General features: G+C 42.6%; 1 protein-coding gene across 1 annotated transcript in view; it reads left to right on the top strand.

The window, feature by feature from the left end:
- Positions 1-3,336: 3,336 nt before the first annotated feature.
- Positions 3,337-14,330, top strand: part of LOC142759971 (interferon-induced, double-stranded RNA-activated protein kinase-like) — a 100,707-nt gene continuing 89,713 nt past the window's right edge. The window contains exons 1-4 of the mRNA XM_075862809.1: positions 3,337-3,668; positions 8,241-8,363; positions 12,387-12,522; positions 13,176-13,225. Of these exons, the coding sequence (XP_075718924.1) occupies positions 8,260-8,363; positions 12,387-12,522; positions 13,176-13,225 (290 nt within the window). The 5' untranslated portion in view covers positions 3,337-3,668; positions 8,241-8,259. The remainder of the gene's footprint in view (positions 3,669-8,240; positions 8,364-12,386; positions 12,523-13,175; positions 13,226-14,330) is intronic.

Raw genomic sequence — 14,330 nt, forward strand, 5'->3', positions numbered from 1 at the left:
ATATGGCCGGAAGCCGCGGTCGGAAGTCGTCATCTTACTGTCCGGCCGCGGCTTCCGGTCCACATGAAAATGGCGCCGGATTTCGCTCTGCCAAAGACCTTCCTTTTGGTCTGTGTGGGAGCGGCACATGCGCCGTTCCCACACAGACGGCGTACGCTGTAGTGAATGGATCGGTTCCCGTTCGCATTCTCTATGGGGTTGTATGTGCCGTATTCCATCTCTGTATGTGTCGTTAATCAACACATACGGAGATGGAAAAAAAAAATGGCAGCCCCCATAGAGAAGTAAAAGTAAGAAAAAAGTAAAAAGTAGAACACAAGAACACAAATAAATAAAATTTATTTTAATATCATACTAAAAGCAATTGGATAAAAAAAAATAAAAAATTCATGCCACCTTCCCTTTAAAGAGGGGAGTTCCCTTTGATCATGCCTCAGGAACGGACCAAGGCGATCAAAGGGTTAAACAGCTGGGGTCCAAATGTTTTCCGATTCCAGCTGTGTTCCGCAGGCTGCTCTAAGTTCAGGAGCTGTTTGGCCGGGTTCCCACGGGACATATACGCTGCGTAAACATCATGCAGCGTTTCCGACCTGAAACCCATAGGACATTCCCTCCGAAAAATCGCACCACAATTCCCCTGCGGAAGAAAGACGATCATGCTTACCCCCTCCCTCCTCTGACGTCCGCTCCGGCCTCCCTGGATGACGTTGCAAACTGTCAGAGTTAGGCTATGTTCACACGGAGTATTTTGCAGGAGGAATATCTGCCTCAAAATTCCGTTTGGAACTTTGAGGCAGATTTTCCTCTCCCTGCACGCCGATTTTCGCGCCGTTTTTCGCCCGCGGCCATTGAGCGCCGCGGGCATAAAACACCGTGAAATACGCTTTCTCTGCCTCCCATTGAAGTCAATGGGAGGTCAGAGGCGTAAACGCCCGAAGATAGGGCATGTCGCTTCTTTTTCCCGCGAGGCAGTTTTTGGCAAAATACTCCGTGTGAACATAGCCTAATTCTATAAATCTAATAATTATTAGATTTATATTGTATAAATATTATCAAAATATCTGCATTATATTCAAGGAGATATAAGATATGCTTTAAGATTCTCTTAAAACATGGCATTCCCCATCATTTGAATACATAGGATAAAGATGACGTCATCAGGCATTCCAAACGAATAACTACCAGATGTTCTTGAAGGGATTCTAGGAGGAAGAATCTTGTTACCTTATATAGAAGTGAACATGCACATTGTATATTTGGCATCATCTGATTGGCTAATGTATGTTAAGTGAAAGCATGAACCTATAAATAAAGGCACCGTCCAGCCATTTTAGATTTCTGTACATCAAACCATTGTATGTGCAATCTCTCCCGATCTGTCATTTTTCTAAATATGAATGAATCCTGGACAAATTCTGTTATGGAGAAAAGGAACTCAAGAGTGATGGGGGTTAATCTCACAAGGCCATGTGACGCTTCAGCCTGTGACTGGCTGCAGCGGTCACATGGGATGCAACATCATCCCAGGAGGCCGGACTTCAGGAAGGAGAGCGTTCTGGGTATGATTTTTTTTTCTTCCGGGGTTGCAGTTTTTGCGTTCGTGTGAATCTGGCCTTAGGTGTAGGATTCATAGTAGCATGTCAAAGACCCCCCTCCACCTATGTATTGATTACACTAGAGGTTGAGAAATGCTCGTTAAATGTGTTTTCCCAAAATCTATATTTATCACCTATCCAAAGGATAAGTGAAATATCTGAACGATGGGGGTCCAACCGCGTTAAAAAAAATACACCAAAAACACCTGTTTTAAAAAAGCGCTTTGCAAAAACGCTAGCGTGTTTGACACGTTTACGCGTCGTATTTTTTGGAGCGCTGTGTGAACATGCCCTAAGCAACACATGAGCAGCCACTTATTTGCCACTGAAATATCCTGGAGGACAGAAAAAACTTTGGTTGTGGAGAGACGCTAGCGCACACTGGGTGGTAGAGTTGCTGAGACAACCATACGATGGCCGGAGAGTATCTTGCACGGGTCCTGTTTTCCATATCTCATGTAAAATCGGGCGTAAGATTAGAATTGGAGGGATGCTTTAACTTATTGGCTGACACTTTTGGGGTAAGCTTATGGGGTTATCTATGGCTTGCACTTTCAGGCTGGAGCTATACAGAGGCATTTGTTTGTGTGTAAGTTGAAGAATTACCCCTCATCCCATGTATACATAGCCCTAGGCCTGGGCTTCACAGCGATTACATGGCCACATTTATCGTACTAATGCCATCACTTTTGGAGCGCATTGGCATCAAAGCCATAAGGGCCAGTTCACACACAGTTTTTTTACATGGAAACCGCGTCGGAAAACGCACCAAAAAATGGCCGAAAATGCCTCCCATTGATTTCAATGGGAGGCGGAGGCGTTTTTTCCCGCGAGCGGAAAAGATGGCTCATGGGAAAAAGAGGGGACATGCTCTATCTTCGGGCGTTTACGCTCTGACCTCTCATTGACATCAATGGGAGGCAGAGAAAGCATATTTCGCCTAGTTTTTTGCCCACGGCGCTCAATGGCCACGGGCAAAAAACGCAGCAAAAATCTGAATTTTGAGGCAGATTTTCTGCCTGCAAAAAACTCAGTGTGGCTATGTTCACACGGAGTATTTTGGGGGAGGAATATCTGCCTCAAAATTCAGTTTGGAACTTTGAGGCAGATATTCCTCTCCCTGCACGCCGATTTTCGCGGCAATTATCGCGCCGTTTTTCGCCCGCGGCCATTGAGCGCCGCGGGCATAAAACAGCGAGAAATACGCTTTCTCCTGCCTCCCATTTAAGTCAATGGGAGGTCAGAGGCGGAAGCGCCCGAAGATAGGGCATGTCGCTTCTTTTTCCCGCGAGGCAGTTTTACTGCTCGCGGGAAAAAGACGCCGACGCCTCCCATTGAAATCAATGGGAGCCGTTCTCGGGCCTTTTTTGCGACGCGGTTTCCGCGTCCAAAAACTCGGCAAAATACCCCGTGTGAACATAGCCTGTGAACCCGGACTACAAATTCCAAACGGAATTTTGAGGCAGATTTTCCGCCTGCAAAAAACTGTGTGAATTTTTTAGATACTCACATGCAGGTAATATTAAATAGTCTGTAATAGCCAATAGTCTGCAGTGTGATATCGCATAAAATGGCAACTTACTTTACTATATTACTATATAGACTACAAGACTTTACATGTCATGGCGCTGTCATTTTGGGCTTGTGGTCAGGTGGCGGAATTTCCATGAAATCTATTCCCAAAAGTTGGTATCTCGATGCATCATATGCCCAGACTAGTTCACAACCTTTTTCACAATATAGACTGCATTCGCTGTAATGTGTCTGTCCGTTATTTTCTCCCTGAAGAACTCCAGGCCGCGGTCACTGGTATTAGAACAATTTCGGTTTCATGATCATGGAGAAACGAAACAGAAACCGGCGGCTCACAACACCAGCCCTCCGCGCTACACCGCCTCTTCCTGGTCTTTCCCTGCTTCTTTCCTCCACTCCAGCGCCCGCAGCAGATACCAGCCGTGTCTGTATATAACTCCCCATGACATGGCGGGAGTGTAACTGCACATCACCTCGTTACCGGACTGCAGTGTGATGTGGCCAGTGACCACCTAGTGACAGGAAGAGCGCGGACAACAGGTGAGGTGTCTATAGGACGTGGTGACTCCAATGGAGTAAATGCTTTGCAGACCGTGCACCTTCAGCTATAGAGAAACTACAACTCCCAATTCTACGGGCCATGCAGGGAGTTGTAGTTCCACAACGGCTGGAGAGACGCAGCTTGCAGACCACTAGAGTTTCCCCATTTTACCCTTATATCGAATGTGCATGAAGGGCATAATGCTAGGCCCCGCCAGAGAGATTGTTTCACGGCTCGGACAACCTGTGTTTATAGTGCAGCTTGTGCCATATTCCTAGTTCACACGCTCGTTTTTCACTGCGTTTTTCTTTGTGCTGCTATTTTTTTAAATGCTGGGGTCAGGTGTTTTTTTGGAGTCCGTAGCAAAATCTGAAAATGTATATATACACAATGCTTTGGTTTGTTTTTGTCAATAAGCCTGTGCAAAAACACAAAAAAGCAGATTTTCTTTGACATGTTTTAAAACACCCCCAAAAAAAACACTTTGTGTAGGTGGAAAGGGCGTGTTCATGCAACTGGTTTTTCAAGTAAAAAAATCTGAGGTGGCTTTGCAAGAGTCTGTGGCAGTTCGAGGCTAAAGGCCCTATTAGACAGAGCGATTATCGTTTGAATTTAAGAGATGATCGCCGGGTGTAATAGAGTGCAACGATCGAACGATAAATGGTTGGGATACCGTGGATCGGCTCATCGTTCGTCGCTGCCACATTCCCTCATCTAATCAGAAATCTTCCAGCCGTTATCAGTTCAGAGATGAGGTGTGGGCGAACAAGCAACGATCGCGGTAAACACTGAACAGTCAAAATCTTTAGCAATTCTTGTCACGTGTAATAGACTGTCTTTTGAACGTAGACGACTCGCTAAACCATCACTTGTCGCTCGTTCATGAAAGAATGTCTGCATGTCTAATAGGACCCTTACCCTCAGATTTCTGCCGTGGATTTGCAGTTTTATGTTGTTCGTTTTTTTCCGCGACAAGGATTTTTAATCTGCGTCATTTGAACAGCAACGCGAACTCCACATTTTAAATCTATGGAAGTCAAATTTGATGCAGATTTGGGAATGAAATACACGTTGGAATCAGTGTGAAAAAAGTTTGTAAGAACAAGGCCTTATGGAAACATTGCCAGTTTTTTGCCTGCTGTTGATTCCTGACCGTTTTCAAATTAAAAAACAGTGTTAGGCCCAATGCACACAACCGTAGATCTCATCCGTAATTACGTGCTGTAAATACGAACCTATTCATTTCTATTGCCGACGAACACCGTCCTGTATATTTACGGGAAGGTGTCCGGGCCAAAGAAACCTTCCGTAAAAAATAGGACATGTCCGATTTGATTATTTTACGGACCGTGCTCCCATACTTTATAATGGGAGCACGGTCTGCAAATGCGGATGACTGTCTGCAGCTGTCCACGGCCAGCCGTGCCCATTACGGGCACGTGCATGGCGCCTTGGGGTATGTTCACACAGGGCTGAAGCGTCGCGTAAGGGCCAGTTCACACATTCAGGATTTTATGTGGATTTGCATTGCGGAATACGCAGAGCAATTCCACATAATATTACTGTACTATGCAAATAGATGGGTTTTTACAATCCCAAACCACATGCAGTGTATTTTTACATTGCGGATTTATCGATGAGGATAGAAATTTTAAATCCGAAGCATGCCCATTCCCTGCCAAATTCAATGCATAGTAAGGCTGGCTTCACACACCCTATTTACGGACGTAATTCGGGCATTTTAGCCCCGAATTACGTCCGAAAATACGGCACCAAAGCGGCAGCAAACATCTGCCAATTCATTTGAATGGGCTTTACGATGTTCTGTGCCGACGGTCATTTTTTTTACGCGCCGCTGTCAAAAGACGGCGTAAAAAAGACGCCCGCGTCAAAGAAGTGCCTGTCAGTTCTTGAGACGTAATTGGAGCCGTTTTCCCTTGACTCCATGGAAAAACAGCTCCAATAAGTCCGTAATGGACGCAGCGAAAAGCGCCTACACTTGCCATTACGTCTGGAATTGCAGAGCTGTTTTCTCCTGAAAACAGTTCCGTGATTTCAGCCGTTACGGACGTATATGTGTGAACATATGTGCACACGAGAACTGTCTTTTATGTCTGAAAAGACAGACTGTTTTCAGGAGAAAACAGCTGCGTAGTTTCAGACGTAAAAGCTCCTCCTCGCATTATGCGAGGCGTCTTTGACGCCCATAATCTTGAGCTGCTCTTCATTGACTTCAATGAAGAACGGCTCAAATTACGTTGCAAAGAAGTGTCCTGCACTTCTTTGCCGAGGCAGTCATTTTACGCGTCGTCGTTTGACAGCTGTCAAACGACGACGCGTAAATGACAGGTCATCGGCACAGTACGTCGGCAAACCCATTCAAATGAATGGGCAGATGTTTGCCGACGTATTGGAGCCGTATTTTCAGGCGTAAATCGAGGCATAATACGCCTAGTTTACGCCTGAAAATAGGTAGTGTGAACCCAGCCTTATTGTGAATTTTCATCATAGATGTCAATTAGATGTTAAAATCTGCAATGAAATCCGCACACTAACGGCCTGTGCACACGTAGCGGAATTGCTGCATGTTTTCTGTCTGGAATTGTGGACGGAATATACGCGGCGGAATACAGTAGCAGCAATATGTAGGTGAGATTTAACAAATCTCATCCACGCGCTGCGTAAAATTTCCGAGCATAAATTCACCTTTGTACCGCAGCTTGTCAATTCCTGCTGCGGAAAGTGGACTGGATTGCTGCATTTTTCAGAGGAGATGTCACCATCTCCCAGCATTGACAAAAACGCAGCAAAATCTGCACCATCCGCACAAAATTTTCTCCAGCAATTCCATACGGATTAATATGCAGATTTTATGCGGAACGTGTGAACTGACCATAAAAGTACACGGGGTATCCGCCCAGGATGTCGCAGGGAATTCCATCCGGAAAAACGCACCGAATTGTGTGTTTTTTTTACCGAAATGTCCGCAGCGGAAACATCACGTAAAAAAAAAGTCTATACTTACCCGCAACCATGGCGATGTGTCCCTCCGACGTCCTGCAGCCCAACCTCCTGGGATAATGTTTCATCCCATGTGAGCCTGTAATTTGCTGCAACATTCACAATGGATGCAACGTCATCCCTGAAGGCTGGGCTGGACACAGTTTGTTTTTCTTTCTTCGTTACGATTCTTGCGGTTTTCGAGAAAAAAGCAGAAAAATACGGACCATTTTCTGCAGCAAAAATGCACGAAATGGTGCTTTTTTTTTCTGCTAGTTTCTGCGGAATTGCTGCAGAAATATATATATTATATATACATACACTATATATACACACATACATACATTAACTATATATACATATAGATATATATACACATACATACACTATATATATATATATATATATATATACATACATACATACACTCACCATATATACACACATACATTAACTATATATACATATAGATATATATACACATACATACACTATATATATGTATATATATATATATACATACATACATACACTCACCATATATACACACATACATACACACATACATTAACTATATATACATATAGATATATATACACATACACACACTATATATATATATATATATATATATACATACATACGTACACTATATATACACACAAATACATACACACATACATTAACTATATATATATATATATATATATATATACATATACACTCACATACATACATACACTATATATACACACACATTCATACACTATATATATACACATACATTCATACACTATATATACACACATTCATACACTATATATACACACACACACGTGTGTACATACACTATATATATATATATATACATACATACACACACACACTATATATGTGCATATATACAGTGTGTGTATATAAATATATATATATAGTGTGTGTATGTGTGTGTGTGTGTGTGTGTGTGTGTATATATATATATATATATATATATATATATATATATATATACAGTGTGTGTATGTATATATATATATATATATAGTGTGTGTATGTATGTGTATATATATATATATATATATATATATATATATATATATATATATATACACACACACACACACACGAATATACACATATAAACTACACATTGTAAACACACATGCACTTACCTTTTATGTAGGATATTTGTGAAGGGCGTTCAGCAACTTGATGGCCCGACACAGTGCCGGAGACAGTCTCCACTCCCCCTCCGTGTCACGTCCCGACTGGTAACTGCAGCAGTAGGAGGAGAGGTGTGTAGAGCAGGGAGGGGGAGCTTCTAGGGCAGGGAGATGTAAGATCGCAGCACAGACCACGGCTGCTAATAGCTGGGAGACGGACGGATGCTCACCTCGCCTCATGACAGGTGCGGCCCTGGCACTGGGCCCCCTCCGGTGCTAGCGACGCCACCGGGCATGAGGGGACCCGTGCGGTCATGTGCGGTTCACCTTGGGCCCCGGGCGGCCGCCCGAACCACCCTAATGATGATCTGCCACTGACACTGCTGATATGTTTTCTTTTCTTCAAAGTTTATTATTGAAGCACATTATGGCAGAACAGAACTATAAAGGATTGCTAATACGCCACTGTGACATGTCTGGGCTGTCTTTTCGATATCAAGTCTCTGGAACAGGACCATCTCATGATCCAAGGTACAAATGAGTTTTTGCTATACAATATTTTGTAGTAAATACCCACTTTCAGGGGCTGTTTTGTTTTTCAGCATCTCAAATTGCATGTAAAAAACACCAGCAGTTTATTGCAATTTTTTACATGTGTTTTTGAAATTCTATTGAAGAGCTTGTAGAGAGAATCGCTATTACTAGCATTTTGTGTTCTAATAAAAATGTCACTCACCCCCATATCTCCACAAACCAAAATGCTGTGTATGTAGACCTTTTCATATTTTACTATAAATTTTAAAGTAAAGTCTCGCCGCATCGTTTTAGTGCAAAAAAGTGCTGCGAAAATGCTGCAACGAGCGTGTAAAACTCCCTTTAAACAACTCGCTGCCACAACCTACCAAGTTCTGTGCCAATAGGTACCCAACACTTAAATTGTAAAAACACCTTAATAAAGGCTAAAGTATTTAGCACATAAAGTTTTAAGCTATATAAAAAGTACAGTGCATACAAGAATATATATATATACAGACAAAATAAAATTACCTAAAACAAGCAAAACCGTGACAAATTAAGAGAGAAATAACAGAAAGGCCTACCGATTTACAATCATTAGTCTCTCTGCAGAACAAGATTGTTCTCATGAGAGAGATCACACCACACAAGTCGCTCTAAAACTGTCCGTAGCTGATTTGACAGTGTCAGAGCGATAAGTAACATGCCCCCATACCATTTAGAAATAAAGAAACGCCCCATTGAGAGTTCAGGGAGTTATTTACATATATTTCTTTAACTTTTATTACAGAAAGGGCTGTCCCTTCTCTCTATCCTGCACTGATAGAGAGAAGGGCTGCTGATTAGTGCAGTGCTATTTTGCAGCCAAAAACGTGCCCGTAAATACTGGTGGAATACGGGTGACACCGGACCCATATTTACTGACCCGTATTTACGGGTGGGAAAAAATATGGTCGTGTGCATGAGGCCTGAGACAAGGTTTGTGCAGCAGTGTTTATTACATGGTTCACTAAAGCTGCACGTGTATGGGCAGGTGAAAGGTTCTCTTTAAAGAGGCTCTGTCACCACATTATAAGTTCCCTATCTCCTACATAAGGTGATCGGCGCTGTAATGTAGATTACAGCAGTGTTTTTATTTAGAAAAACGATCAATTTTGACAGTTAGGCCTCATGCACACGATCGTATTTTTTTCCACCCGTAAATACTGGCGTAAATACGGGTCCTTGGTCACACGTATTCGAACCGTATTGCACCAGTATTTACGGACCCGTGCCCGTAAATACGGGTCCGGTGTCACCCGTATTTACGGGCAAGTTTTTGGCTGCAAAATTGCACTGCACTAATCGACAGCCCTTCTCTCTATCAGTGCAGGATAGAGAGAGAAGGGACAGCCCTTTCCGTAATAAAAGTAAAAGAAATTCATACTTACCCGGTCGTTGTCTTGGTGACGCGTCCCTCTCTTGACATCCAGTCCGACCTCCCTGGATGACGAGGCAGTCCATGTGACCGCTGCAGCCTGTGATTGGCTGCAGCGGTCACATGGGCTGTAACGTCATCCCAGGAGGCCGGACTGGAGGTTGAAGCAGGGAGTTCTGGGTAAGTACGAACGTCTTTTTTTTTTTTTTTTTTTACAGCTTTATCTATATTGTGATCGGTAGCCACTGTCCAGGGTGCTGAATCAGTTACTGCCCATCGTTTAACTCTTTCAGCACCCTGGACAGTGACTATTTACTGACGTCGCCTAGCAACGCTCCCGTAATTACGGGTGCATACACATAGTCATCCGTAATTACGGAAGCTCCATAGACTTCTATGGGCTGCCCGTGCCGTAATTACGGCCTGAAATACGACATGTTCCATCTTTTTCAACGGCACGGGCACCTTCCCGTAAGCATACGGGGAGGTACCCGTGGCCAATAGAAGTCTATGGGCCCGTAATTACAGGCCATAATTACGGCCCGTAATTACGGGAGTTTTTACGGTCGTGTGCATGGGGCCTCATGACCTAATTTAGCTTTATGCTAATGACTTTCTTAATAGACAACTGGGCGTGTTTTACCCAAGTGGGCGTTGTGGAGAGAAGTGTATGACGTTGGCCAATCAGTGACCAATCAGCGTCATACACTTCTCTCCATTCATTTCTTACTAGATCACCACACACACACACACACACACACACACACACACACACACACACACGTTACTCAAGTGTCCTGAGAGTTAATAGACATCACTACCAACCAGGACGTGATGTCTATTCAGAATCCTGACACTTCGCTAACGTTTGTGTGTGATTTATAGCCCAGCACATCGAGATCACGCTGGGCTGTCATTTACAGCGTAATCTCGAGAGATTACGCTTGCTGTGCTGTAAATCCCTCACAAATGTTAGTGAAGTGTCAGGATTCTGAATAGACATCACGTCCTGGCTGGTAGTGATGTCTATTAACTCTCAGGACACCTGAGTAACGTTAGTGGTGTGTATATGTGGCTGCACATAGTGATCTAGTAAGATCGCTATGCTGTGTAAATGAATGGAGAGAAGTGTATGATGCTGATTGGTCAACGCCCACTTGGTCAAAAAGTAAAACACGCCCAGTTGTCTGTTAAGAAAGTCATTAGCATAAAGCTAATATAGGTCATAACTCCGTCAAAAATGATCGTTTTTCGAAATAAAAAACACTGCTGTAATCTACATTACAGCGCCGATCACATTATGTAGAAGATAGGCCACTTATAATGTGGTGACAGAGCCTCTTTAAGGCCCAAAATAGGCTGGTCACTAAAGGGTTAATTACCTCCCTATGATTACCTTTTTCCTGGATGAGATTTTTATTTACCCATCTTTGATGTTTGTACAGACCAGACCTAGGTGTTAAAGGTGACAGGGGGAGATTTATCAAAATAGTTCCAAAGAAAAAGTGGCGTTGTTGCCTATAGCAACCAATCCGATTACACCTTTTATTTCTCAGCAGCCCTTTGAAAAATGAAAGCAGCAGGTTGGTTATCATGAGCAACTACTCCACATTTTCTTTACACCAGTTCTGATAAATCTTCCCCCTATGTCTTCTCCAAGGGACAGGCCCTAAGCTCTGGTCACTGCTGTAAACCATGGTCCAGTTCATCCAGAACGACAATAAAAATTATTCGCCACTCTGTCTAATTTATAGAGTTTCTTTTGTTTTTTTGTCCTAACTCAAGAAATTAACCATGGGGTTGTCAGTTACGTACAGACATATTACCTTTTAATTTTTTTTGTACATGCATTTTAGGCGTTTTTAAAGTCCTATGGAGAAGCCTATAGGAAAAACGTTATACCTGGAGAATGCTGGGTTTCGTAAAAAAAACAAAACAAACGCCACTGACTACAAAAATGCTACAAACCAAAATGCTGTGTACATAGGCTTTTATTATATTTTATTATAGACTTTAACAGAAAATCTGGCCACAATGTTTCACGGCAAAAAATACATCCGTTATGGATTCTGTCCTGACAGTGTGTTTTGTGTAATTCAATTTTACAATCTCTACTGTATTTTTTATTTAATTTATTTTTTGCAAAAATAGGATTGGATACCCTTTTTTATTTTTTTTATATAAATCACGGGAAATAATTTTGAAAATCCTATTAATGGTGAATCAAGTTATAATGTGTTTTCTGTTTTAGGCTATGTTCACACAGATTTTTTTGACGCGGAAACCGCGCCAAAAAAGTAGTCAAAAACATCCCGAAAATGCCTCCCATTTATTTCAATGGAAGGCGGAGGCGTCTTTTTCCCGCGAGCGGGAAAAAGAAGCGACATGCCCTATCTTCGGGCATTTACGCCTCTGACCTCCCATTGATTTCAATGGGAGGCAGAGAAAGCGTATTTCGTGGCGTTTTATGCCCACGGCGCTCAATGGCCGCGGACGAAAATCGGCGTGCAGGGAGAGAAAAATCTGCCTCAAACTTCCAAATGGAATTTTGAGGCAGAAATTCCGCCTGCAAAAATCCCAGTGTGAACATAGCCTTATAGACTTAGTTTCTTTGTTTTTAGATTTACTTCCTATGTGTTTGTAAACGAAATCAAATGTGGGGAAGGACAAGACAAAACAAAAAAGGCTTCGGAGAATCTTGCATGCAAAATGGCTTTGCTCTCTCTGCAAAAGAAAGACCAAGGAAACCATGAGTCGGTAAGTTATTGCTTAAAGGGGGACCATGCCTTTCTGTTAAAAGGGTCCCCTGATATTGAGCTGATCACAGGTTGTCCTTTTGCTGGGACCCCAAGCAATTGGCTGTAGTGAGTGGGGAAATCTGGCAGGAAGTTTTAAATTCCCCTTCAGCACCACCACAGGAAAAAAATCACTGACTTGCTGGGCCTTCCATAGGTAGAGAGACTTTTAGTAGATGCTCTACACTCTGGCTTAAAAGGTCCAGAATAGGGTATGCTCTGGCCTCATGCACACTACTGCATTGGTTTTGCTTTCTGCAGAACCACGGGTCTGCTGCGGTCCATCGGACCGAAAAAAAACCTCTGTTGCGCATTTGTATGTTATCCGGACCCACGGATCCACAACAATTCACCAGTATGTCCTGAGTTTTTGCGGTCCGGATTTGAGGCCCACACACAGGTCCGTGGAAATCACGGTCGTGTGCATAGGGCCATAGAAATTAATGGTTCAGCAATTTATTTGCAAAAATGTGGATAAATTGCGCCTGCAAAAGCACGGTCGTGTGCATGAGGCCTAACTGAGAATTCCCGAATAGTGTAAATATTTATATTTTTTCTAAAAGGATGGCTTTACTGTGTGTATCTATTTGTCTATTTCTTCTTTTTTCACTACAGCCAGTAAGAAATTCTGCTTCCCCGGGCAGTATTGCAGTATCAAACATAAGGTAATTCAGACAATGGTTTATAATAATTGTAATCCTAAATGAAAATACGGAAATGTAAGTTTAAATAGTGTGTCATATTTGGGTCCTACACATGAAGAAATGGTGGCCCAAGTAGCTGGTGGGCAAAAATTATATGAAAAACACCAGATTGCCAATGGCAAATGAGTTGGCCCTTATTTCCCAGGTACCTAATAGATGCTTTGAAATATACATTAAACATAACTTTTATTAGTACTGATTAATGAACAAACACATATCGTTATTTAAAAACCCAATGCAGATTGCTAGTCCAAGTAGTCATGTATTTTCTATCATTTAGCTGTGTGTCAGATCTCGTTGCAGAGTCAAAGCAATGTAACTCGGTTTCCTGTTGCATGTATGAAGTGAACAAACGTAGCGGCTGCAATCCGCTTACAAAAGGACACTAAGTTTCAGACTGCAATTGTTATATAAAATTACTTTATTATTTCACCACAACTGTGGCGTCTTTATCATAATACCATAAGCCCCAATACCTCTGATGACGCCACAGTTTTGGTGAAACATGTTGGGGGAGGGGGGGCTATTCAAATAAGTTTATATAACAATTGCAGTCTGAAACTTAGTGTCCTTTTGTTAGCGAACTGTAGCCGCTACTTTTGTTCATGTCATACATGCAGCAGGAAGCTCCGTTACATTGCTTTGACTCTGCAACGAGATCTGACACACCGCTAAATGATACAAAATACATGACTACTTGGACTATCAGTCCACATTGGGTTTTTAAATAACTATATGTGTTTGTTTATTAACCAGTACTAATAAAAGTTATTTTATGCATATTTTAAAGCATCTATTAGGTACCTGGGAAACAACGGCCGACTCATTTGCCATTGGCAATCTAGAGTTTTGCTTATATTTAGGTCCTATTAACCACTTCCTGTCACAGCGCTGCCTGTTCACGTTGTATGGAAAGTTCCAGTTTCTATTAGGACGTGAATCGGCGTCCGCTGGACCCACGGGGATCGGTTCTTGGTTCCCTCTCTCACCCCGCTCAATGCCTGCCACAAGTACAGACACAGAGGCGGGGAGTGAGCGGGGCGGGCCTAACCGATCGTCTTGGTCA

The sequence above is a fragment of the Rhinoderma darwinii genome, chromosome 4 (genome assembly GCF_050947455.1).
Source record: "Rhinoderma darwinii isolate aRhiDar2 chromosome 4, aRhiDar2.hap1, whole genome shotgun sequence".
Lineage (NCBI taxonomy): Eukaryota > Metazoa > Chordata > Amphibia > Anura > Rhinodermatidae > Rhinoderma > Rhinoderma darwinii.